The sequence below is a fragment of the Lacerta agilis genome, chromosome 10 (genome assembly GCF_009819535.1).
Source record: "Lacerta agilis isolate rLacAgi1 chromosome 10, rLacAgi1.pri, whole genome shotgun sequence".
Classification (NCBI taxonomy): Eukaryota; Metazoa; Chordata; class Lepidosauria; order Squamata; family Lacertidae; genus Lacerta; species Lacerta agilis.
Genome location: NC_046321.1, coordinates 54,272,645 through 54,299,586, shown reverse-complemented (window position 1 = coordinate 54,299,586; position 26,942 = coordinate 54,272,645). Strand labels below are relative to the sequence as shown.

Below are 26,942 nucleotides of genomic sequence, written 5' to 3'. Positions count from 1 at the left end.
TATACCCCAAACTCTGTTTTTTAACATGAAAAGTTGGGGGGTCGTCTTACACGCCCAGTCGCCTTATACGCCGCGATATACGGTATTTCGTAGTGTTTTCATTTAATTGCGATGGATACAGTTGAGGCGTCTCCAAGCACGCATGGGCTTGGATCTTAAGAGGTTAAGTAGCTTAACAAAATGCATGAGAGAAGAACTGTGAGGGGAGAGACTCCATCAGGCAAGGCCTTCTTCCACCTGCCTTGCTGCATCCTCTAGTCTCTGCTTCTCAATTTGTATTGCATTTTATGTACTGTGGTTTGCCGTTGTTTTATTGCTTATAGTTTAGAAGTTATTTATTGTAACTGTTGAGTGGATTTCTGTTTAACTTTTATATGTTGATATTATTACTTTATACTACTCTAATAATTGTTGAATGTTACTTTTTGATGTAGGTTGCTTATTTTAAAGCTGTGTTTTATTATCACATTTTTGTATTGCATTAGGTTGTTATATAAGGGGTACATTCTTTGTTTCTTCAGCTTGTAAACCGCCTTGAGTATTGTAAGATAGAAAGGCAGTATACAAATTAAAAGTGGTGATGAGAGAGAAATTCTTGCATTCCTGTTTTGTTCAGGAAGGTCATTCACAAAAAAGCTACTTCGGAAGGTTGGTGGCCTTCCTCAGCAAAAGAGGATTGACTCTTGGTGGGGAGAAGTGGAACTGCCTCTGAAGACAGTTTGGAAACTTCAACTGGTGCAGAATTCGGCTGAGGCAAGATGGTTTGAGCGTGTAACACCAATCCTGGCTGGAACATACTGGCTGCCAATTAGTTTCTGGGCCCAATTCAAAGTGCTTGTTTTGACCTGTAAAGCCTTAAATTGGTGTGGGCCACAATAGCACAAAGACTGCCTCTACCCATAGGAAACGTCTTCGACCCTGCGACCATAATCTGAAATCCTTCTTCATGTGTCTCCTCCAGGAGAGGCCTGGAGGGGTGCAAGGAGCCTTTTCTGTCTGCAGTGGCTCCCCACTTGTAGCATGCTCCCCCCAGAGAGGCTCACCTTCCTATCATATCTTTAGGCACCAGGCAAAAACATTTGTGTTAAAAAAAAAAACTTCTTAATTATTATTTTTTATTTTTTTAAAAAGAGAGAAATAGTGCACAAAGCTTTTGTTGCCCGGAATCAAATTTCTGTCTCTTCTAGTGTGGAGGGATCAGGGATTTTGATGTGTTCCATTGACAATCTGCCAGCTCAGCTTCCTATAGAATCAACAGAATGCTTTGGAGACATGCTTTTCCCTTACGTTGAAGAGATGGTAAGTGGGGGACTTGTTTCTATTTCAAGTGTTTAAGCGTTTGCATGTTGGGGAGCTTCTGGCTTGCCCCGTAGGTAGGAAATCTGCTGTAAAACTTAACTGGCTGAAATGAAGTGTTTCTTAGAAACTAATTCAGACTACACAAGGTAGAAACTTGTCAATTAACGGTCTTTTGTGGGACCTTCCCCCCCCCCCTGAAACCTATGGCTACTAAACGCAGGTGACATGGAAAGTTGCGCAGACCTCTCTTGAAAGAGCCGTTCCAATAAATGTATTTATCTATTTTGCCGAATAGGATTTTGATTCTTTACAGTACGCATTTTTCACAGTGGTGATCTGGCCAGTTGCGTAAGTGTTCTTTTTCAGAGGGGAATTAACTCTGTGTGTGTGTGTGTGTGTGTGTGTGTGTGAATTCATTTCCTGTTAATAGCCAAATCTTAGTGGCTGTGTTGTGATATGACATCATGTTCACTACATGGGATTCAGGTTGATAAGGAAAAATAATCCTGGGGGGTGGATTTATTCCGCTGCCCAGCTCACCGGGGTGCCATTCCCTGTGGGTCTCTCCGGTCAGCAAAGGAGGAGTCTGCAGTCAAGTTAAAGAAGCAAAACAGCGGTCGGTAGACCTGATCCTTATCTGTTGCAACAAGGTTGAAAGACACAAAGACCTCCCCCTATTTCCCATAATGCATTTTTCAACAGCATCATCGATACATCACAGATATGTCACAAAGAGTGTCTGGCATGTAGAAACATGAGCCCATCACCTACTCATGTCAACAACCCCAGTTCTCAAACCTTTTAACTATCCTCTTTTCCTCTTTTCCTCTTTTCCTAAAGAGCAATAAAGGTATTCACACATCCCCCTAGCTAGCTGCAAGGCTTTCCTGCGCTTCTCCTTTGAAAGTATCAGAATTCCATCCACCATCCCGATGGATTTCTGTCTGGGCTACGAGCTGCTCTTGATCGCCTCCATCCTATTAGGAGGCTAAGTTCACACCTTATGGAGGGGCAAGGGGTATGTGACCTTATGCTTAAGGGATTATGGGGGCAGGGGGAGCCCTGGATCCCCGTGTTCCAGAGGAGTCATTAGCCACGGGAACTAAGGAAATGGGTCAAACTGTTGAATTTTGGTGATTATTTATGAAGTTTCTACAGTTTTCCAGTGTGGTGTAGTGAGAGCCAGTGTGGTGTAGTGGTTAAGAGTGGTAGACTCGTAATCTGGGGAACCGGGTTTGTGCCTCCGCTCCTCCACATGCAGCTGCTGGGTGACCTTGGGCTAGTCACACTTCTCTGAAGTCTCTCAGCCCCACTCACCTCACAGAGTGTTTGTTGTGGGCGAGGAAGGGAAAGGAGAATGTTAGCCACTTTGAGGCTCCTTCGGGTAGTGATAAAGCGGGATATCAAATCTAAACTCTTCTTCTTTTCTATGCGGTGGAACCTTGGAAGCCAAACACTTTTGAACTCGAATGTTTCGGCTCCCGAACGAACGAAAACCGGAAGTGGTTGTTCCGGTTTTCGAATGATTTCCCGAAAGCCGAATGTCCGGCGCAGCTTCCGATTGGCCGCAGGACACTCCTGCAGCCCAGCGGAAGTCGCGCCTTGGTTTTAAAACTGTTCCAGGAGTCGAACGAACTCTCGGAATGGATTAAATTAGAAAACCAAGGTACGACTCTATTGGATAGTTGGAGGAGACAGTACAATATACGGTATCCGCTTATTGCTACAATTTTATAGACTACTTTTCTGAGCCTCTTTGCTGTTGTGTATGTATGGTGCTTGTGTCAGCAGTCATTGTCCTTTCCTTAGTCCGAGGCTGTGGTGGGGAATTGGGATTTGGGGGGAGTCGTTTAATCCCCCGTGCATCCCTGGTTTTAACAAGGTGTTCAAACTCCCAATGTAATGGGGAGGGCAGAAATGAGTGCACTAGCTCTGACCCCCTCTTGCTATTGCCTTCCACAAGTTGGAGGAATAACTTCCAAAACGGGGAGCATTTTCTGCTTGCGGAACCATAAACTATCAGGGATAGTACATAAAAAGAGCAGCTTTCCTTTATTATGTTGGAAGCTGCCCAGGGTGGCTGGGGCAAACCAGTCCGATAGGCGAGGTATAAGTAATAAATTATCATCATTATTACTACAGCTGCAGATATTTGCTTATAGGTCCAGTATACCTGAAGGAGCGTCTCCACCCCCATCGTTCTGCCTGGACACTGAGGTCCAGTGCCGAGGGCCTTCTGGTGGTTCCCTCGCAGCAAGAAGCCAAGTTACAGGGAACCAGGCAAAGGGCCTTCTCGGTAGTGGCACCCACCCTGTGGAACGGCCTTCCACCAGATGCCAAAGAGAAAAACAACTACCAGACTTTTTAGAAGACACCTGAAGGCAGCCCTGTTTAGGGAAGCTTTTAGTGTTTAATAGACAATTGTATTTTAATATTCTGTTGGAAGCCGCCCAGAGTGGCTGGGGAAGCCCAGCCAGATGGGCTGGGTATAAATAAATAATGATTATTATTATTGTTATTATTATTATTATTCAACTTGTGGAGTGTGATTGGAATAGCAACAGGACTTATAGAGCTAGCAGGCTCATCTCTGTTTCTCCTCACGTGATTTCTAATTGCAAGGGCAATTTAAATGCCTTAATAGGACTGATGAGGAAGCTCTTCAAACTGGAGGGAGGAATGTTTGAGTCTGTATCAGCAGGTTAGCAAAATGGTGGCTGTGAACAAACGTAAAAATGAGGGAAAGAGGGGACCTTAGGGGGCTGGGTCATTGCAAGCATCTTCATGTTTCTCCCAACGCAGGAACGTTTCCAGCTAAAACTGAACTGCAAAGGAATTCCACGCAATTCTAGTTCTGCTAGAAAGGGTTCTGTGGTGGAATTTGGTAGAGTAAGAGCTCCACCTGCTGACAGGTTAAAGAAACAACAATGCCGTGTACTTGAATGGACTCGAATGCTGTCTATGTAACTAAACTTCGAAGTAGGGCTGCTAACGTTTCAGTGGGTGCATGTAGCTGTTTATGAGCAGAATGATAGTTGGGTGTTAAAAGGTGCTGATGATTTTCTACACGCTTTGAAAAGCTTTACCGTACTGAGTTTTCTTCTTATTTATTGATACCCTGCCTTTTCCCCTGTCTGAAGTCAAGGCAGCTTACGGATGAAAATAAGAACTGCTAAAAATAATTAGGGGGAAAATAAGCTTTAAAAACAATATGGAACATTGATGGAATTAAAACTATGTACATATATAAAACCTATTAAAACCATGTAAATAATTACAATAAAAACAGCGTGGAACCAGCCGTTTCGTTAGGAGCAGTTGGTTCCCCAAAGCTCGTTGGAACAAGGAAGCCCTGCTAGTGGAAGGATAACAAGGAGAGAGCCGAAGTCTGGGAGGAGCTATTTATATACAGATGCTTTTCCTAATTTTCCTCGAAAAACAAAACAAAACAAAAATCTCACAAGGAATGTAAACAAACCACCAACGTATTTGTGCAACAGAAGCATTGGTATATTTGCGACCAATATGTCATAATGTAGTATTTATAGCCGCACTAACAATCTGTTAGACATTCCAATTAAAAACGTCCCCAAATACATGAGAATGTCACGCTCGTAAATAAGAATTGCCGCAAACACACCCACCTTTATCTAACTAAGCTGACCCAAATCGCCTAAAGACCAGTAGCAGAAGGGGAAAGATCAATATCTAAATGTTACTGTTTAATTTGCCTAATGTACTTAAGTCAGCAGAAGTTCATAGGAGGGCTTTTTCTTGCTCGGTGGGGCTTCCACTGCCAGTGTGGTGTAGTGGTTAAGAGCGGTAGACTTGTAATCTGGGGAACCGGGTTCGATTCCCCGCTCCTCCACATGCAGCTGCTGGGTGACCTTGGGCTAGTCACACTTCTCTGAAGTCTCTCAGCCCCACTCACCTCACAGAGTGTTTGTTGTGGGGGAGGAAGGGAAAGGAGATTGTTAGCCGCTTTGAGATTCCTTAAGGGGAGTGAAAGGCGGGATATCAAGTCCAAACTCCTCCTCTTCTTCTTCTTCTCCGCAGTGGGATGTCAGGAGAACGTATCTCTGCTTGTTGGTCTCCCTCCTCTCTCGCTTCAGCTTCCGGACTTCTCTCCGCTACAGACTCTCCCTGCTCACTAAGCCCTGTTGCCTCTTCAGCTTCCAACACCTCTTCTTCCTTCTCCCTCTTTCCCCCCTGACCACTCACCGTGCTCTGAGCCCTCTTCCCTTTGGGGTTCCCCAGCTGGTGCCTGCCACCGTTCCTCTTGCGTCCAGCCAGTCTGTGACACTACGGTTGGCAAAGAGGGAATGTGTTTATTATCTCTTTATCCCACCCTTCCTCCCAATGGGAGCCCAAGGTAGTCAAGACGAATGCAATTGCAAAGGCGATACAGCGCCTCAAACAAAAGAACATCTATAAACAGCCGCGTACCCTTAATTTCGAGGTTGCCGGGAATGTGGCTCTGGAGTGGGATAAAGTTCTCCACCCCTGGTCTATATACTGACTGGCATCTCTCTAGGGTTTCATACCAGTCTTTTCCAGCCTGGACTGGGTTGAACCTGGGATCTCTTGCGTGCAGATCAGACGCTCTGCCATTGAGCTTAGGAAACCCTTGCAGTCAAGGCCCCAGAGCAGGCGACATTTATTTACCTCCCCCTTCCTGGTCATTGTTTTTCAACTCTTCTCTGAAGCTGTGTGATAATGGCTTTGGATGAGACATAAGTGGCTGCTTAGAGAGTGTTAATGGTTGTTGTGTAGACAGGAAGCAAGAAATTCCAAGAGTCCTGGGCTCGCTTAATGGCAGCAAGAGCTTTCCTGTGAATATCTGCTGCTGCAAAAAGTGACAGAATGCCACAAACCATCTTCCCTCCATACAGTGTCCTGCACTGTGGTGTGGAGCGCCTGAAACATCATTTTTTCTTTTGACGCAGGTCATCGTGACACATAAGCCGAAGTCTTCCAGTTCCCTGTTGAATTAAAGAGAGGGGGAAACGATTATCTTATAAAATATAGCATTTTCTGTTTGCCGTTCATTAAAGGCCGTTGTGTATGCTTGTATAATAATTCAAGTGATTAACTGTACAATCCTATGCAGGGCAAGAGAAAGTGACCGATAAATTTAATTAATAAATAGTAATACAGTGGACCTTCTGGATACGAATGTAATTCATTCCAGGGGTCTGTATGTACCCCGAAAAATCCGCAAGTAGAGGCGCCGTTTTTGCGCATGCGTGTTTGGCGAAATCCAGAAGAAAACACTTCCAGGTTTGCCGTGTTCGCAACCTGAAAGTTACATTACCCAAAGGTAACATAACCCCGAGGGTCCACTGTAATATACTGGAAGTAAGACCGACTGAACTAAAGTGTATGTGTTGTGTGTGGAGCTTTGCTTAGACATTGGCCGCAACCATAAAAAACCCCAGTTTTTGAGTTACCACTAAACAGCCAAGCAAGAGTGAGGCAGCTGCCTCGGGACATATTCCCAGAGGCAGTTGTAGCAGCAGTAGCCCCTGGCTGTTCTCCCTGAGACCCTGGTCACCCTCTTCTGTTGGCGCACAGCCTCTCCTGAGCCTTGGCTCAGGTGCAGTAGGGGGCATAATCCTGTAACCCGTTTTGAAATAAGATTCAGCTCCCATCCCATGAGCTGCTCTGTGTGGAAAGTGGCTGTGGGCACCATCTTGTCTGTCACCTCAGGTACCAAAATGTCTCAGGCCAGCATTAAGCAGTGTTTGAAACTCCCATTGTATCTAGGCGCATTTTGCAACAGGTAATTTCATCAGTTTCTGTGCTCTGGGCGCAGCCTTGCGCCTGAGATTTTCGATTATAGCAGCAGAGTGGAAGGAAAGGAGGACCTTTTTCTGCCTCCCCACTTCCAGCTACTCTCTGAAGACTGGAGAAGAGACCCTCTTAAGAATATTAGGGGGTGGACAGGGGAAGGACTGTGTAAATGAACCTAATATTTTATCTGCAGTTCATTAATTTTCAGCTTTGTATTTTTGTTATTATTATTTTTTTAAGTGCCCAGCCATTCCGTTGTTGCGCCCATAACCTCAGTTTTGGGTGCCATTTAGCTCCTAGCTTTCATATCTCGGTTTCTAACACTGACGAGTTAGCACTGTCCATCTTGGGGAGACAAGTTGCTGCATCACCTGAGGCAGGAAAATATCTTGGAGCAGCCCTGGGCAGGTAACTTGCCAGTGTTAATTTATCTCTTCTCTGGTCAGTCAGCAAATACAATCTCTTCGCTTATCACCACTTTGTGTAGTTAGGAGAGCTTTTCCCAGCCATCCTGTCTCTTAACTTTAGCTCTTCCAGAGTTACATATGTCTGTCTAGATTAGTGGTTCCCAAATCTCGACTAAGGAAACCACAAATAGAATTTGTCCCTTTTCTTTTCGGCCTTCCCCCTAATCCTGACTCGGTTCTCCAGCCTGTCAGTCGTGCTTGCGGGCTTCGCGCGATACAGATATACATGGCAACAAGATTTGTTTCATGAGTATTATATCTTGTCTAAATGGTGGCACAGCGGCTCTGTGAAGCGGGGTGGAAGGGGAAAGTGAATCTAGGAAAAAGAATTTAATTGACAATTGAAGGTCAGGAGAATTTCAGGTCTTCGAAGTGGCCTGACTATCAACACAGTCTGCATTTTAATCTGAGTTTAAATCTTGACGGTTGCCTTGTTTTTTAATGAAATACACTTTTCCAAGACTCTTATCTGTGAAAGATAATTATCTGCCTGAAAGCGAGTGCTCTGACGGGAAACCTTGATCTCCACAGCTGTTATCGGAAGCCTCGGAGCCCCTTGAAAGCCAGAATTACTCACCTGTAGTTAGAGACGTAAGTCTTGCAAGCCAATTGACTCCTGTTTCTCTCTCTTAACTTGGGCATGGCAAGGTCAGCCACAAGGAAAGTAATGATGTGTTTCGTATACTTTTGTAGGCAGTGATTGCATCCAATGGTTCATTGACTGATAAGTATAAATATATCCAGAAACTGAGGGAGCGCAGGTAATACATAGATTTCTCTCCCCACCCCCAGTATATCTGACTAAAGTTTTGAATTATTGTGTCATATTGTGTTTCAATGCTGATGGGTTCTTCCTACCTTGTTTTCTGTGGCAAAGCAGGTCGTTCAGAGACGTGTTAACGATTCCACATTTCACTAATTTATGTCCTCTGTGAGTTTACTGAAAGAATGCCATGGGGTCTCCCCACAGGGCTCTTGGGGGGAAATTAAGCAGGGGGTGGTTTTCACTAGAAAAAAGTGACTTCTTGGGGGGGGGGGGGAAACCCGTGCCCAGGAGGAGGCACTGTTCAAATGAAAGAACCAGCTGTAAAAGAATAGAAATGAGACAACGGTGAACAGATCTCAGCTACATGGGAAAATTCCTTTCTGATCTTGTAAACGGGAAACAGTTAGCTCTAGAAGATGAGAACAAGAATCTATCCACTGAGCAACCTCAAGAGAAAGTTATTGATCTTTAAAAAGATCTAGCTCAGGGATTGGGAAACCTGCTGCCCTCCTGATAGTCTTTGGTTCCCACCTGCCCCATGGTCTGGGGTCCTGCAAGTTACATTCCAACAGGAAATGGAAGGCAAAGGATGAGGCTCCTTGATCTAGGTTCTCAGCTTTCTTTTTTTTTATATAGAGTGTTTCAGTTCTCATGTTTGGGAGGAATAGGCTCCCCAAAGTTTCATCCTTAAAATATGTCAAAGCCCAAACCTTGAAGACACATAGCCTCTAGGGACTTGGTCCCTCCATCCAAGGACACTGGTGGCGCTGTGGTCTAAACCACTGAGCCTCTTGGGCTTGCCGATCGGAAGGTTGGCGGTTCGAATCCCCACGATGGAGTGAGCTCCTGTTGCTCTGTCCCAGCTCCTGCCAACCTAGCAGTTCAAAAGCACACCAGTGCAAGTAGATAAATAGGTACCGCTGCGGCAGGAAGGTAAACGGTGTTTCCGTGCACTCTGGCTTCTGTCACGGTGTTCTGTTGCGCCACAAGCGGTCTAGTGATGCTGGCCACATGAGCCGGAAAGCTGCATGTGGACAAATGCCAGCTCCCTCAGCCTGAAAGCGAGATGAGCGCCACAACCCCATAGTCACCGTTGACTGGACTTAACCGTCCAGGGGTCCTTTACCTTTACCTTTTTACCTATCCAAGGGCCGTAAGAGAAATGCTTTCTTTGTTCATGCCTCTTTATTTCAAGATTCAAGTTAAGTTTTAAGTTGGCCATTTTTTCAACTGTGTCAGGCTGGCTTATTCCGGAGTATCTCTTTAGCAAGTCATGCCGTCAGGTCACATGTAGGAACATGCAATGGTGCCTTAGATCAAGCCAGGCCATTAGTCAATGTAGCCGAGTGTTGTCTACACCAGGGCGGCCTGACTATTCATGCCAAGGGGGTTGTAAGAGTGCTTTGACACAGAACCCGCATCTTGTCATGTGTGGGGTGGCCTGAGTCCCTGGCAGGGTCCTAAAGTCCACCCGAAAAAGGCCCAAAGACTGCTTGCCAGACCGCCCTAGTCTATCTGGACTTGTAGTGTTTATCCAGGTTTATCCTGCAAGGAAGATGTTCCATCACTGAGCCACCGTCTCTTCCCTGAAGCATTTAAAATCCAGCATTTTTAACTTTTATTTTCATATTGATCATGATCGTAACGTTGCAATTTAGTAAAAAAACAAAATTAGCACAGAAAAGCACATTCAAAGGTGTTTTAAAGAGATGATATGCCAGGAGTAATTTTTATAGTTTTCCTTGAAAACATAAAAAAAAATAATGCAGAGCAGACCCCAGAGTTGTTGTGGGCTGGAGACCTAATATTTTGCAGTGCTCGTCTGGTTTCTTTTCCACTCCTGATTGAGGCTGAAAGTGTTTTGGCTAATGTTAGAAGGTTTTGGAAGACTGGATTGAAACCATCATGTTATAGAGAGCTTCTTGCTTTCGAAACTTGTTTTAAAACATGCCAAGTGTTGAAGCCTACTTTGCGGACTTATTTTCTTTACTGACATTTGTCTCTTCTAGGGAGTACACCCAATCACTTACCATGGATAAAAAGAGGAAGATCTTGATACTTGGATCTGGCTATGTCTCGGGGCCTGTGATAGAATACCTCACGAGAGACCCCAGCATTGAAATAACTGCAGGTTTGTAAGTAAGGCCGTAGCACTAGAAGCACAAAGGAATTGAGAGTGTTGCCTTTGTATAAGTAAATATTTCCTATTGGAAGTCCTAACGTACCTGATACTGAGATCGGTGCTCCTTATTTTTCATTACAAAGTACAGCCGTTGGGTGAGATCCAGCATTGTAGCTCCATACACGGAATGAATTTCATTTATTATATTTCTCTGTCACTTTTCGCTCGCATGAGTCTCTAATAATAATAATAATAATAATAATAATAATAATAATAATAATAATAAAAAATTATAATAAATAATACATTTATTTATATCCTGCCCATCTGGCTGGGTTTCCCCAGCCACTCTGGGCGGCTCCCAAGAGAATATTAAAAACACAATAAAACATCAAACAATTAAAAACTTCCCTAAACAGGGCTGCTCTCAGATGTCTTTTATTTTTTCTCAAATAATATAATTTTAAAAGTCAGATAGTTGTTTATTTCCTTGACATCTGATGGGAGGCCGTTCCACAGGACGGGCGCCACTACCGAGAAGGCCCTCTGCTTACATACAACAAATATATCCACATATATTTGGAACATCGCAACATGAATCATATATAACAATTAACAAACCATCAGTAAAACAGCCACCTTCTGTAAAACAAAACAAAAAAAATGACTAAAAAGGACAACCCCAGGAAAAGTCACATTTTAAAATCCGCAAAGCATTACAGCTCTTCTAATCCACGAAACAAGATTAATAGCATTAACGAACCAACAGCCAAAATCAAACTGAGCACTGTTGAATTCGCACACAAACTCTCCCCGTGCCTATGATTCGTAGTCTTCCACTCAGTTCATCAAAAGACAAATACACATCATGCCCATGGAAGCAACTCTGTTCTGAAGGCTTCTAGGGCTCCGAGGGCTGGGATTTCTGCTCATGCGGGGAGAGTTACACTGACGGAAAGGGCCTTTCTAAGTTCACAAGTTTCCTTCTGAGTACAAAGGCCCCTTCTGTTCACAGAGTGACTGCATTGGCCCATTTTGCACGTCATGGTAAACCATAGTAAATTTGCATGTCACAGTAAACTGCAGTCAATTTGCAACCGTAGTAAACGGCTTACTGTGAATGCGCTTCTCTAGGCTCCTTTGCTCCCCTCAGCACATGGAAGAAACAAACCACAGACTGTTTTCTGCATATTGTGGTTTGTTGAGGGCGAAATAAACCCTGACGCAGATATAATGCTCAGCCTAGGTATTGTGGTTTGTTTCTCCACAATAGGAAGAGGGGCTCAAAGGAGTTCGACTGGCTCATACCGTATTTTTCGCTCCATAAGACGCACTCTTCCCTCCCAAAAAGTAAGGGAAAATGTCTGTGCAGCTTATGGAGCAACGGCGGGGGTGGGACCAGTGGCCCGAAAGGGCTCCTTTTGGGCCGCTGGTCCCATCTCCTCTGCCGCTGCCCGCCGCCGCCTCTCGCTGAACGCGGCAAGAGGCGGCGGGGGGCGGGACCAGCGGCCAAAAGGAGCCCTTCCACGCCGCTGGTCCCGCCACCGACGCTGCTCCTTTCTCCGCTGACGCTGTGCCGCTAGCGCCACGCAGACCATAGCATCCTCCCCTTCTCCCCAGCTGGCTTTAAAGCCAGCGGCAAAGCCGCCACCAGCAGCAAAGGGTCGGGGGGGGACGACGTTTCCCCTCCTCCTGCCACCACTCGCTCTTCCCAAGGCAAAGATATGGGAGGTGGCGGTGATCAAAGGCAGCAGGCTGCCCCAGTCCCGCCAGCGAGTCAGCGCCCCTCCTCCAGCCTCACTTGAGCTTGGCTCAACATCTGGGACCCACAGGTTTGAGTTTTTTTCTTGTTTTCCTCTTCTAAAAACTAGGTGCATCTTATGGTCAGGTGCGTCTTATATGGAGCGAAAAGTGCGGTGTATGGTTTACTGTGACGTGTACCTACTGTATCCTGTCTGTTAGGAGCTATGTCTTAAGGAAGCTGGTCAAAGCAGAAAGGCAAGCAGGTGTCTCCAAGGAGATGGCTGTGGACTTTGTTTCATCTTCTGTGTGTCTTGAAGCCTGAATGTATACATACTTCAGATACTTGCCCGAGAGGGAAACAGTGCGATATCTTTTCAAATCCAGATTTTCAACATCTTACATCGAATGGTTATCTGCTTCTGAGCCTTATTACTGGAAGACATTGTTTTCCTTTCTGTTTCTGTAGGTTATTTTATGATCTTTCCCAGATCCTATATTAGCATTATTTTTCAGAAGCAGAGATTTGAAAGCTAACAGATTTGAAACTCAGGCTATTAAAATAAACAAATCTGAGCATTTCAGGCACGATTCCATAATGTTCTCGACAGTCACGGGTGGTATAAATTTAGTTTGTTTAAACAAGACCTCTAGTTAGCAAGCTGTACCAAAGGCTGGCTGTCACACATGGCCTGCTGGCTATTACAGTGCCCACCACTGTTGGTGGAGACTTTTGTAGGAGTGAGTGGCTTAGAGCTTCTAAGACCTAGCCATCTTTTAGTCTTTCATTCCTTGATCTTCTTGATTTCTTTCCCCCACTAACAGTTTCTTCGTTGAGCCTTTATCCTAGATCAGGTACTGCTTTGCCTGCATGGATGAGCTTAGCTTTAGTTGGGTCTTGCATCTTAAGATTTAGTGTCAGGAGTATAACGTATTCCTAGACACCGCAGAGTTAGACGCAGACTTTTTCTGGAAGCTTCTGGCTGTTGTGTAATTGACTGGACAGCACAACGCAGGAACTCAGCAACTCACTGGATAACTATATACAATATTTATTGAAGCAACTAGTATCCATAAGTTACTATGTACACACTTTACAAAATAAAAGAAAAATAAACATAAAATCTTTTCCTCTCTGTCTCTCTCTCTCTATACTGACCACTTTCTCCACACCAACACCTGCACCACACACTAACCACACTAACCACAAAGCTCTCACACAGAGCTCAGTCTTTAGGAACTCATTGACCAATCACAGGTCGTTGCTAAGGGTCTGAGAGAGAGCAGATCTGGGCTTTCTGCCAACTAGTTAATTGCTTGGAGATAGACAGCTGCATTTCTGCACGTAGGCAACTCTGAAATCTCTAACATTGCAAAGTTCTGGAATGGATTTACCAAAACTGAGCGGGTGACTTTGGGCCTCTTAACCTACCTCACAGGGTCATTGTAGGGATTAACCAGGGGGGTGGGGGGGGGAGAGAGAGAGAACCTTGTACTCCTTGAAGACAAAGGTGGGATGTAAATGCAAAGAAATAGGCTTAAGAAAACTGGAGGGCCCAGCCAGATGGAGATGTCAGCCACCAGCCTGGCATCCAGAAATCTCCATGTAGTCACAATTGGACCTGTGGCAATTGCAAAACATGTATGGTGCCTTGGGAATTTCTAAAACTGGGCGAAAGGGAGGGGTCCTGGGAATGTGGGGTACCTAAGGCCCCCATGGCAGCTGGACAGAGGGGGGTGGACGGACAAGTGGGTTCATTCTTCCTGGTGGCAATCTGTCACAATTTTATACAGAAAAGCAGAATCTACCAGTAAAGAAAATCCACCCCCCCCAAAAAAATCCATGACACACCCTTTAAAACAAGGATGAGCAGCAACCCATGCCACCTGGGGCCCAGTTAATTTCTCTGAAAGCTTCTAAATTTAAAGTAGGCACCCCCCCCATTTTATACAGAATGGGTCCTGCTGAGGTTGCATGACACTACATGACTAAGTTGTCTAAAACTCGCTGAGAGGTTACGATTGGATGCTTATTTAATGGGAGCTCAGGAGGAGAAAGTCTATCTACCACTTTCAGCGAATGTTCTTGCTCTACGACAGCATCTGTCATGAAGAAACAACTTGAGCAGCTGGCTAAGAAATACAGCAATGTTGTTCCTGTCGTTGTGGACGTCACCGAAGACGAGAAGAGATTAGAGTCCATGGTGAAGAAGCACAACCTTGTTATCAGGTCAGTGTGTTCTGGTGATTGCGTAGATGCTCCGGCGATTCCCCACGGTGCGGGTGCGATGGGCCAGGTTAGCTCTTGACGATTTTACCTGGTAGCGATGGTATCGAACTTCGGGGCTAGAGGATGCTTTTGTGGAAAGCCCAAAATGTAACTACCGGGTGTTCCTTCATGTGTCAAGAGATGCACTGAAGTGTGTATTTGTGAGAGAAGTCTGTTCTTTCAACTGCATGCTTGACAAGGATACAGCACAATTGGTTGTGTCTCCCTCATTCCCTTTCATTTTAGCATCATTATAAAAACCAGGACTTAATATTTCGCATGGAATTGCCTTCCCCATACTGTGTTATACATAACGTTGTCCCTTGAGATGAATGGGCACACAGGAATGGTTCCCTTGTTCGTAACATGCCTCTTTGAGAGTCGAGGATAGAGCGGGTCACCCCAAGTTCACATTTTCTAGTGTCCGGCTTTCTCATTTGTCTTTTTAGCTTGTTGCCTTACGCATTCCATCCTGTGGTTGCTAAGAAGTGCATTGACAACAAGGTGAATATGGTCACTGCCAGTTACCTGACACCTGCTATGAAAGAGCTTCAGGAAAGGTAAGTCTTTCTTACGTTCTCCCTGCTAAAGGGAGAAAGCAACCCTGTATCAGGAATTTTTTTAAATGTCTAACGTTTTACAATTTTTTATGTCCTGTAAGCCACCCAGAGTGGCTGGGAAAACCCAGCCAGATCTTTCATGCACATCTCTTGGCTTGATGCTGGAACATGCATTGTGAAAATAGTGTCACTGTGGCAAGTACCACTGCTTGCACATGGAACAACTTTCAGCAACCATTGATCGTAGCTTTAGGGCTTCCTCAAAGGTCCCTTTTTACAGTCCACTGGTGGCTCAGAACTCATGATATAGGTAACAGGTGGCATCTGCACACATATAAAAAGGTAAAGGGACCCCTGACCATCAGGTCCAGTCGTGTCCGACTCTGGGGTTGCGGCGCTCATCTCGCTCTATAGGCCGAGGGAGCCGGCGTTTGTCCGCAGACAGCTTCTGGGTCATGTGGCCAGCATGACAAAGCCGCTTCTGGTGAACCAGAGCAGCGCACGGAAACGCCGTTTACCTTCCCGCCGGAGCGGTCCCTATTTACCTACTTGCACTTTGACATGCTTTCGAACTGCTAGGTGGGCAGGAGCTGGGACCGAGCAACGGGAGCTCACCCCGTGGCAGGGATTCGAACTGCCAACCTTCTGATCAGCAAGCCCTAGACTCTGTGGTTTAACCCACAGCGCCACCTGGTCCCTCTGCACACATATAAAAATGCTTTAAAAAAAGTTTTGAAAAATACATTGAATTTGGCACATCTCACTGTCGCCATCTAGCGTCACATTTGTATATTGCACTTTACAACACATTTAAACCGTTTTATTGGCAGCTGTGTAGACGACTCCACAGAGTCTTTAGCAAAGGCAGCTAGTTTAAACTTTACTGATGCAAATGAAAGGCGCTGTCATGTTTTCTAAGTTCTGTTCAAGTGTGCAGAGCAATGGGGGAAGGGCGACCCATTCCTCTCTGCTCTCCTTTTTAAAAATGGGGTGCACAGATTCAGTTGTCTGGATGTGGGTCCCCTATCTATACTCATTGTTTGCGAACCGTTGAGCTTGATTTGTGTTTCGGTGCCTCCCAAGTGTCCCAATTGAAGCGGGACGTCCCAGATTGACAGAGCGATGGGGTGCCTCAATTTCCCCATTGGAAGTCTTGGGGGTATGTTGTTTTGGTCTGTAAAGATGCCCCGTTACGGGATTCTTGTTTTGAAATGATACGCCCTCTTATTTCAGTGTCGAGGCAGCTGGCATTACTGTTGTCAGCGAAATGGGTCTGGATCCTGGGCTTGATCATATGCTGGCGATGGAGTGTATTGATAAAGCAAAAGAAGTGGGGGCTACGGTAAGCTCAATAAGTCTCAGTGTGTTGAGAGGTCTTCCCCTCCGCATCAGTCCTATTTTATAATATCTCCTTTGTTGTGGGTTTATCAGCTGTCACCCACTGGGTTTACAGCGAAGATGACTGCCGAAGACATACAGTGAAGTCTGTCATGGAATTCCACTTGATATTGATCCAGAGCAGATTCCAGTGTAAAAACTTAAACACGTTGCAGGATCCCCAAAAAATAGACCAGAGGCCATTGTATTTCATCTAGCAAAGCTTTACTGCTACTGAAGGCAAATGAGCATAATGGTCACAAATCCAATACATTCAGGATTGGCACTGTCCACAAGAAATCCAGTTGCAGAAGACTTAAACTTACAATAACTTATTGTATAAGTTATAAATCCAAACCTTAACACTAAGCCAGAAGGGAGATAGATAGAAAGTGAAACCCAGGCTCCTTCTGGCCCTACTTTTATAGGCAGCTTGACCTTGACAGAAAGAGATAAGAGAACCAATTTAAGCCAGTTGTACTCAGCTTCTCTGAAAGAATAACCCAAACATCTTGGACCTTTTCACACAGAGAAGCTTCCAGAAGCTTGCAGAAACCTCTTGAATTAAGTAGAATAGGAAAGATCTCTACACATCAGATCAATACTTTCTGCACTAGGAAATGCAAACTGATAAAGTCCTATAACCAAGTCTACTCATATGGAAGCCCTCATGAGTTCTGTGGAGCTTACTCCATGGTACATAAGTCCCATGTTCTAGGTCAGGCATGGCCAAACTTGGCCCTCCAGCTGTTTTGGGACTTCAACTCCCATCATCCCTAGCTAACAGGACCAGTGGTGAGGGATGATGGGAATTGTAGTCCCGAAACAGCTGGAGGGCCAAGTTTGGCCATGCCTGTTCTAGGTACATTCCTTCAGGGGAAAGTTGACTCTGTCCCCCTCTGTGTTGGGCCTGTAAGGGGGGGGGGGTGAGCATCTGGCTGCCTCAGGCTGTGGTGAAAAATGGCAACTGGGATGTCAGAGAACTGTTACGGCCGTGAGGTGGACTTGTATCCATCTTTGACTCGCTCCGGTAACTAGCGTGGCATCGTCTGTTTTCCTGTGTTGTAAATATATTGTAAGCTGCCTCAAGAAGGTCATTTCATAAAGAAAGTATGGATACTGCTAAATGAAGACATGGGTATGGAATTGCAGCCTCGGCAATGCATAATAAAGACGTGCCGAATGAACCTGGAGATTTTGGAGGGATATAATTTAATTGGAGACGACTCCTTTTCTTCCATCTACAGGTGGTGTCTTACACTTCCTTCTGTGGTGGCCTGCCCGCTCCAGAACATTCTGGCAACCCCCTGAGATATAAATTCAGCTGGAGTCCACAGGGAGTCCTCCTCAACACAGTTCAACCTGCCACGTATTTAAAAAACGGAGAGGTGAAGTTGTCTGCATATACCCGTTAAAATGCAAAGATGGGACTAAGTCTAATAATAACGAGTTATTTGTCTTTCTCTTCTCCTTGACTGGGTGTACTGTGCTTGGAATTAAGGACTAGGGTGCCTCAGAGTGCAGTTGTATCTCTGGGATTGGTTTTTTGTGTTGGAATTGTGCTCACAGTCCTGCCACAATCCTGTCCCCCCCCCCCCGGCTTTCATTTTAGCAACCTAATCTCTCTGTTAAATATTTTTTTATTAAACAATTGGGAGCCGAAGTCTTTGCCAATCTAGTTTTAGGCCCCCAGAGATCTGTCAGTAGATCCTAGGCTACCTTCTGCCCACCCTGTTTTAGGCTACATACCCTCCAACATTTCTCCGATGAAAATAGGGAGGTCCCATTCCTTAATGATAATTTTACTATTTATACCCCACACACCTGACTGGGTTGCCTCAGCCACTCTGGCCAGCTTCCAACATATATAAATTTTTTTTTAAAAAAAACACTTCCCCATACAGGATTGCCTTCAGACAGCTCGGGGGTCAGATAACTCCATACCCTCCAACATTTCTCCAGTGAAAATAGGGAAATCCTAAGGAAAAGTGGGACATTCCAGGATCAGATCAGAAACCGGGATGGCTTCTGTAAATCAGGGATGTCCCTGGAGAATAGGTCTGAGTGCCTGGTTAGCTCAGGCCAAGTGAGCAAGGCCAAGGCACCAGGGGTTGTTGTGGCCTATATCATTGCCCATGCAGCTATTCTGCTCCTGGTGTAGCGATCTGGTTCAACCTCGGGGTTCATGTTCTTGTATTTTATTTTTCTGAGTAAGACTAGTAGAAGAGTGCCTGTCTCTTATTTAAAAACAACAGCAACGGTCAAGCTTCTTGTTTTCTGTGACAACTTCATGGTAGATGCTCTCATTTAAAATGCATTTCTGCAGTTATTTATATCTCGCCCTACTTTAAATCTTCTGTGGTTATCAAATTAAAATGGCCAAGGACATGAATATCCTTAGAGCTGGGGTCAGAGATTCTGTAGCTGTGAGCTGTTACCTCTGATTATTTCCTGGGTTTACTCATCCCAGGCATAAGCTTTGCTGTCAGATGGGATTGTTTTAGGTTACAGTCTGAAGTAGTCCAATCAGATGACGTTAAGATCACTTATGAAATTTTAAGAGATACCATTGGTGTCTAAATAGCTCTGCGCATAAATATCTGTGTCTCCAAAGCCTTAACATGTGTTTGCAGAGTTGTAACATGAGAGGGGTGTTTATAGGCTGGCTTGAACCAGGCAAGGTTCAAGAGCTGGAGCCTATGCATACCCCGAATTCACTTAAATGTCATAATCTTAACACAATTTATTCCTGTGACTTTCAGTGATGTTGTAATTCCATGTGACATTTGCATTTTTGAATGTTTCGGATCAAAAGTTTATAACCATTCCGATTTAGGATAGACCACAACTGAGCAATTTTTATCCTGAAGAACTGGTTTGCTAAGCTGAATGTTATGCTGTTAATCTTTTAAGCTAAACAGTCTCGAATGGATTCTTGTTGAGAGCCTGAAGGATATGTTTGCGTAGGTACGGAGAGGTGTGTTGGGAGAACAGGAAGTTGAGGATGGGTTTGGGATCATCCCGCATAGAAATGAAAGGAATCCATTGCAAGAAGCTTTGTAGATAAAAGAAAGAATGTCATTGTAATATGAAATTTTAGTGATAAGTGTAAATGCGATTATTTAAAGCAGTGATTGATTTGCGAAGTATAGTTATTAGTGAGGAATGTTCGGGTATCATAAGGAGGGTTTGACGGAAGTCATGGCCTTAAAAAGCCAAATGTTAAGAATTGGGAAAATGCGATGAATTTTATTAATGTATTGTTATAAAATTAATAAAAAATGATATGGCAAAAAATATGAAAGGAATCCACAGCCTTCCATCTCACGGGAGACGGACATTTCTAAATAGGGACTTGGTGCGTGCGAGGACTCCTGTTATAAAACATAGTACTGACTATTGTTTTTCACAATCCTTAGATTATTAATATTCCAGCCGGAGGAGCTTTGCTTGATTCTGTTACTGTCATGGATTTTTTCCCAGGATTAAATTTGGAAGGTTTTCCAAACAGGGACAGTACAAAATATGCTGAACCCTATGGCATTCAGTCAGCTCACACTCTCTTAAGAGGAACATTACGATACAGGGTAAGTACGTTTGGTACCGTGAAGAGCATGGGGAATTCCAGGTGAACATATGTTAAAGTTTTCATCTGTTAAGAGAAAGTTCAGCTGCTCTTTGGGGGTGGGGGGTGGGAGGGGACGGTTCTGTTAATGGCTGATATGCCAAGCTTAGCTTGTGGCTGTGCTTGTGTAATAAAATATTGTAAAAAATGCTAGGGTGCGGAGAGTATCCGTTTTACTTTGCGCAAGTTTCGGATGAAGATTGTCCTGCATGCCCTTAACTGTGATCTCACCTGTAATTTTATAAATTGTTTAATGCGGTGCTTAAAAAAAAAATGTTTAGGGATACTCTCGTTTTGACTTAAGAAAATCAATTTATAGTTCAATTAGTGGAAAATAAATACAGTAAATGGGCAAAAGTGCAAAGATTCACAACATGTTTAGGGGTATGCATACCCCTGTGTCCCCCCAGAAAAAGCACTGATTTAATGTGTCAAGACAAATGGAAGTTGTTAATATTGCAGTTGTTGTTTAGGGGATTGTTATCTTGACTGGAATATAATTGAAATTAGTAAGATTTTGGAATGCAGAGATAAAGTAAATCATCAAACCATCAATTCCAGCATGCGGGGGGCCCACCTAAATTATATAATTTGGTATTTGTATGATTGGTATTAATAATTGTATTATAATTTGGCATTGTTATAATGAGGCTATTATTGGATTCTTGTAACTGAAGACTAATAAAATTATTATTAAAAAAAAACTGATCAGCCGTAGCTCACCCTTTGAATGCCACAAGGTATTGGGTTTGATGGAAAGAATCTTTGTGCTGTAAAAATGTTTTGTGATATATTTATGTGAGGTCTTGGGAGAATAATTGCTAGTTGGGGGAGGAAATATTGAATTAGATCAAGATTAGCTAATCTGTGACCCTTTAGATGCTATTGGGCTACAACTCCCATCATCTCCACAGGGATGGACTTTGTTCTATCAAAATTCAATGGTGTCCTTTGGCGAGGCTAAAATTTGCCTTCCATCCTGCTCAATTCACTGTGTCACAGTTACTGCGCCCCCTAGGCTGGGAAACCAGTGCAGCGGAACTGCTCGGGTTGCCCTAATTTTCAATTTCATTTCACCTTCAATTTGTATACTGCCTTTCTATTTTACTACACACAAGGCAGTTTGCAGCAACAAAATATACGACCGAGAACTCGCGCCTTGTAATATATAACCTGATCCCGTACAGAAAGTCACAAGAAAACATAACTTTAAAATGGAACCACTTGTATCAAATAAAGTAATATTCAGTAATTATTAGACTACAATAGCGCACAATAAAATTAACTCTCAAAACACCGGCTGACAATAACGAAACACGAATTCACTCTTGACCGTTAACAATAAATAATTACTATGAAACTATGATCAATAAAAAATAACTGCAAGTCACAATGCATAAAATACCAAAATGCATGCAAAACTATCCACCTCTGATCCCTAACCCATTGGTCATGCTGTAGTTGGCGTCCCAACAACATAAAGAGGGGCACATGTTCTCCACCGTTGGGTTACATTGACCCATGGCCTGACAGCACAGTTGTATGTATGCTTGTTTATTTTATTTAAATTATTTTAGTATAGCGCCCTATCCAATTCCAGGGTGGCTTTCAGCAGCAGGAAAAGCACAGCAAGGCACTTACTGCACAAGAACTGTGTGTGCAAAAGCCGTCTTCAGATTTGTTGCATGTCGTTGGTTTTACTTCTGTCGAAATACCTATGCAGGCATATCGAAGGAAAGCTCAAAGGTTGGAATGGGAGGGAAACCATGTGGGTAGATTTCTGGTGTCGCATAAGGGCATGGCAGGTTGATCCCTGTGTTCTGTGGCAGTTTCTAACCCCTCCTCCCTGTTCTTCCAGGGTTATTCTAAAGCCATTGGAGGCTTTGTGAAATTAGGACTGATAAATTCAGAGCCGTGTCCTATGCTCAGCGCAACAGCCGCTTCTATAACCTGGGTGAGTGTTCCTTTCGTGGTCCAAGGCAAGGCTGCAGCTGAGGCATGTGTGAAATGGATTCGCCTTGTATTCTGCCATCTACACCTATAATTATTTTGAAATCCAGTGTTCATACCACAGTGGGCTACCCCACTCCTGACAGCAAAGCTTTATTTGCACAGCCAATGGGTGTGCCTTCTGCCCTTCTCATAGCCCACCCCTTTTCACATTTCTACTTTGAATGTTGACCGTTTCTACTGTCGCACGAAAAAGCAGGTGTTTGTCACCTGTGGTTTTCTTAAGGTCCAAATGCTTGTGGTGTAGTGGTTAAGAGCGGTAGACTCGTAATCTGGTGAACCGGGTTCGCGTCTCCGCTCCTCCACATGCAGCTGCTGGGTGACCTTGGGCTAGTCACACTTCTTTGAAGACTCTCAGCCCCACTCACCTCACAGAGTGTTTGTCACTAATTTTTTAAGCCCCCAAACTGAAGGGGACGCTTAACTGAATACAAATGACATCTTTGTTTTTCTCAAATTACTGGGAAGGTCATGCAATTTACTGATGTATAAAACATTGTTATGTTCATATTTTAATGTTTTGTACAACATATTAATCCAATCAAGATCAAATATTTGTTGTCTTTTCTAAACAAAAAATACTTGCTGCATCTTGAAATCTCCTGTGTGAGAGCCAGTGTGGTGTAGTGGTTAAGAGTGGTAGACTCGTAATCTGGTGAACCGGGTTCGCGTCCCCGCTCCTCCACATGCAGCTGCTGGGTGACCTTGGGCTACTCACACTACTTTGAAGTCTCTCAGCCCCACTCACCTCACAGAGTGTTTGTTGTGGGGGAGGAAGGGAAAGGAGAATGTGAGCCGCTTTGAGACTCCTTAGGGTAGTGATAAAGCGGGATATCAAATCCAAACTCCTCTTCTTCTTCTTCTTCTTCTTCTTCTTCTTCTTCTTCTTCTTCTTCTTCTTCTGCTTTCAACATTCTGACTACCAGATGGTGATCTGTTATTATTGATTTTTTATATATATACCCAGAAAGAACTTATGTGCAAGCTACTTGGACTTAAGCAGTCTGCCAAATATGATGATCTCCGAAATGCCGTCTACAATAAGCTGAATGAGGATGCAAGGCAACTGGATGCGGTCGAATGGTAGGAGATTTCGGGGTTGACTTTCCCCCACATTTCCCCCCCCCCCTTTAAAGTGCCTCTCTAGCAAGGTCAGCCCACTCACGAGTTAAGGTGAGGCGGCATAGATCCACAGGGGCAGCAGATCCCAATGTAGGTCTTCATTCCCCTGCTTGTTTCTGACGTAGATCTTTACTCACCTCCTCCTTCCCTGGCGGGGAGGCGAGCACCATTTTGTGGTTGGCCTTAGGTGCCAAAATGACTTGGACCAGGCCTGCTCTCTATCATCCAGGCATATGAGACTAGTTATAATGGCTAGGAGTAGCCTGCCAATTCCCATTTCTTAAAAGAATGCTTCAAAGTGAAACATTCGGCATGAAACTGTAATGTTCAGCAGCTCAATTTGCATGCAGGCCACTGGCTTGTTGATGTTGTCATGTGGTGTTGTTATTCATTTGCATGCTTCATTTTGGCTGTAAGGCCACAAACGCGCAACGACTGAATAAGATTATAAAACAAGCAAATCCAATAAAGGAGTATGGCAATCAAAATAATTACCGCAATGTAATCGGGCGTACAGTACTTAACCTTCTCTGCTCCCTGCATATATCTTGATGGAACGTAAGTAAGAACTGAAAAGGAAAATGCAAGATGACTGCAGAAGTTTGGTTATGCGTGGCAACACTGGAGGTGTAGCCCCAGGGCACGGCATCGTAAGAAGGATGCCAATTAAGATGTGAGGAGGATTGTTGCATCTGCTTTGCTTTCTCCTGACACACCAATGGCCTGACTCCAGTGGTGATGTGGTGGCATCCCGTTCTTCTCACGGGCTCGAGCCGCGGCTCTGTTTTTTGGGGGGAAGGTCCTGGGCTTTTTCTGACAAATGGTGCCTTGTCCTCGCTCTTTCAGGCTGGGGTTACTTGGAGATGAGCCCGTTCCAATAGCAGAAACAATAGTCGGCGCGCTAGCGAAACACATGGAGGCCAAGCTGTCCTATGGTATGTGAAACACTCTCTGCTCGTGCTGGTTTTGACCTATAAATCCTTAAATGGCTCAGGACTGCAATACTTCAAGGACTGCCTCTCCCCATTTGAACTTACCCAAACCCTGAGATCACTTTCTGAGGCCCTTCTGCATGTGCCTTCTCCTTGAGAGCTCCAGAGAGTGGCAACACGAGAACGAGCCTTCTCTGCAGTGGCTCCTGTAACGGATTAGCCCTAAAATGGAAGATTCATTACACTCTGGCTTAGTAAGAGTTAATCCACCTCCAACTTAACTGAGAGTTTGGCCAAACTGAGAGTTTGGCCAAACTGCGGGAGGCAGTGAAGGATAGGCGTGCCTGGCGTGCGCTGGTCCATGGGGTCACGAAGAGTCGGACACGACTGAACGACTGAACAACAACAACAACAACTTAACTGACAGCGCGTCCTTTAGGGGCGGGACGGTTCCTGGTTTAAAAAGGAGGGAACAGCCGTTTTGGCAGTTGGGAAGGGGAGAGAGAGTGGAAAGAAAGAAAGAAAGAAGAAAGGTGTGGGGCCAGGATAGTGGGTGTTTTGGTTAGGATTAGGGTAACTTGAAGTAAAAGTTCGATGGAATTGATGTATAAATGCAACTAAGATTGTAACCTTATGAATCTTTAAAAACTAAGTTTGCAAAAAAAAACAACCCCATCCTTGTTGTGCCAAGAAAAATCGTCTTAGTTGTTCTAGCAGTGTATCAAAACTCAAAGAGGTGAACGACTCAAGAGAGGGTAAAACTTGCCTAAGGAAAAAGAGGATCGTTTGTGTCCTAGAGTCACACCGAAGGGTCAATGGGGGTGAAAACCTAGAGTGCCACAAATTTGCCAGGGTGGTAAGGCAAACTGATACAGTGGGGATCCGTGCTGAGGGAGGCCCTTTACTGTAGGTAAGAGGTTGTTCATTCAAATAGCCTTGATGGGTTATGATAATAGGCCACTAAAGCTGGAATTAGGCTCTCATTTCTAAGAAGTCCAGAAATATAGAGCTGTTTAAAATAAGGATGGAAGGATTTGAGGGTGAATTGCTTCACCTCTGGACTTCCTTCATCTTTTGGCAGTTAGGCATTGGATCAGGGATATTCCGTTAAAGGAATCAGGGGTTGGCCTGGGTCTTGTCCGAAACCCCACGGTAGAGGCTAGGGCCATACCAGGACCCCACAGGGGCACCGAGGGTGAGCTCGAGCTGGTTCACATCGGCGGGGCTCCCTCTGTTGGTGTTTCACCCTTTTATCTGATTCCCCGCAATGCGGATGGGAGTGTGATATAGTTTGGATGATTCCAATGCCTAAGCCAATACCACTCACGTTCTGTATTCAATAAAGTTGTGGCCTGAATTTTGCCCAGTAACTTAAACTAAAAATCCCATGTCACTGTCTTCATTTCCCCTCTCCAAATTTTATTTATTTATTTTGTTTAAGTAAGTAGTACAGGGGGGGGGGGGAAACCAAACAACAACAAAAAAGAAAGAAAAATGGATTGAACACAATACAAAAACATTAAAAGCAAATATTACATACTTATAATATAATACTCTTCCCCCCCCCCTCGCAGCTTCCCTCCGCCACAATTTGTGTGTCTTCATTTTGGGGAGGGGGGGTTGGGGGTCTCAAAGCGCCATTCACTGTTAAAGCTACAGCTCGTTCATCTTTTCTGACAACAGAAAGAGCAACATACCTCTGTCTTTCCCTTAGGTCCTGGAGAGCGCGATATGATAATCATGAGGAATGAAATAGGAATCAAACATCCATCCGGTCATTTGGAAGACAAATATGTCAATCTTGTGGTGTATGGAGACGATAAAGGATATTCTGCAATGGCTAAAACTGTAGGGTACCCGACTGCTATCGCAGCAAAGATGGTTCTCGATGGTACATACGGGGTCTTTCTAAGTTGTGTGGTGCACCTGGGATGTGTGGTTCTTTAAGTAGTCTTCAAATGTGCAAGTATTGTTTTAGCCAATGGGTACTGAAATAATTCTTAAAAGGCTGCATCGTTATTATTAATATCCCTATTAATAATCACTTGTGGGGCTTTGTGTGTGTGTCTGTGTGTGTGTTTGTACAAGACAACACCCACCAGTATGGAGTACTGGCACCTCTGTTTTTTTTGCTCCCCATTTTGTACTAGCAAAATTGAGATAGATAAGACTTCCAGCACTTTTTTATCCCCCCCCCCCAACCAAAGAAAACGCCCCACTGCTCATTTATAAGTGTGAATTACAAATCTTAAGCTCATCACAGTGATTCTGTGGTCAATCAGTTCATTGTTGTCCTCACATTCGCCACAGTTTTGTGTGCTAAGTATCGCATTTTTCGCTCCATAGGACGCACAGGACCATAGGACGCACCTCATTTTTAGAGGAGGAAACAAGAAAAAAAATTTTTTTTCTGGGTTTCCTCCTCTAAAAGCCGTTGTTTTTTTTTGAGGATCAGCTAAATGTTTTGCAGCTTTTTTGCAAAGGGAAAAGCCCTGGCTTTTTTGAGGATCAGCTGAAAGTTTTGCAGTTGTTTTTGCAAAGGCAAAAGGCCCTTTTTTAAGATCAGCTAAAAGTTTTGCAGCTTTTTTTGCAAAGGGAAAAGTCCTGGCTTTTTTTTTTTTTTTTGAGGATCAGCTAAAGGTTTTGCAGCTTTTTTTGCAAAGGGGGGGTATACAAATTTAATTAATGATAACAGTGACATTTTTCTCTTTATATTCCAGGAGAAATTGACACCAAAGGCATGGTCATCCCATTAACCAAGAATATTTATGGACCAATACTTGAACGTGTTCGAGCTGAAGGAATTACCTACAGTACCCAGAGCGTTATCAAACAATAAAGGAGACATATTTTCTATCCT

General features: G+C 44.2%; 1 protein-coding gene across 1 annotated transcript in view; it reads left to right on the top strand.

Annotated features, from left to right (window-relative positions):
* AASS (aminoadipate-semialdehyde synthase) overlaps positions 1 to 26,942 on the top strand; it is a 41,736-nt gene extending 14,794 nt beyond the window's left edge. The window contains exons 11-24 of the mRNA XM_033162021.1: positions 1,188 to 1,299; positions 8,091 to 8,150; positions 8,253 to 8,320; positions 10,335 to 10,456; positions 14,288 to 14,417; positions 14,906 to 15,016; positions 16,250 to 16,358; positions 17,641 to 17,781; positions 19,813 to 19,980; positions 21,877 to 21,972; positions 22,996 to 23,111; positions 23,997 to 24,085; positions 25,797 to 25,973; positions 26,803 to 26,942. Of these exons, the coding sequence (XP_033017912.1) occupies positions 1,188 to 1,299; positions 8,091 to 8,150; positions 8,253 to 8,320; positions 10,335 to 10,456; positions 14,288 to 14,417; positions 14,906 to 15,016; positions 16,250 to 16,358; positions 17,641 to 17,781; positions 19,813 to 19,980; positions 21,877 to 21,972; positions 22,996 to 23,111; positions 23,997 to 24,085; positions 25,797 to 25,973; positions 26,803 to 26,921 (1,618 nt within the window). The 3' untranslated portion in view covers positions 26,922 to 26,942. The remainder of the gene's footprint in view (positions 1 to 1,187; positions 1,300 to 8,090; positions 8,151 to 8,252; positions 8,321 to 10,334; positions 10,457 to 14,287; positions 14,418 to 14,905; positions 15,017 to 16,249; positions 16,359 to 17,640; positions 17,782 to 19,812; positions 19,981 to 21,876; positions 21,973 to 22,995; positions 23,112 to 23,996; positions 24,086 to 25,796; positions 25,974 to 26,802) is intronic.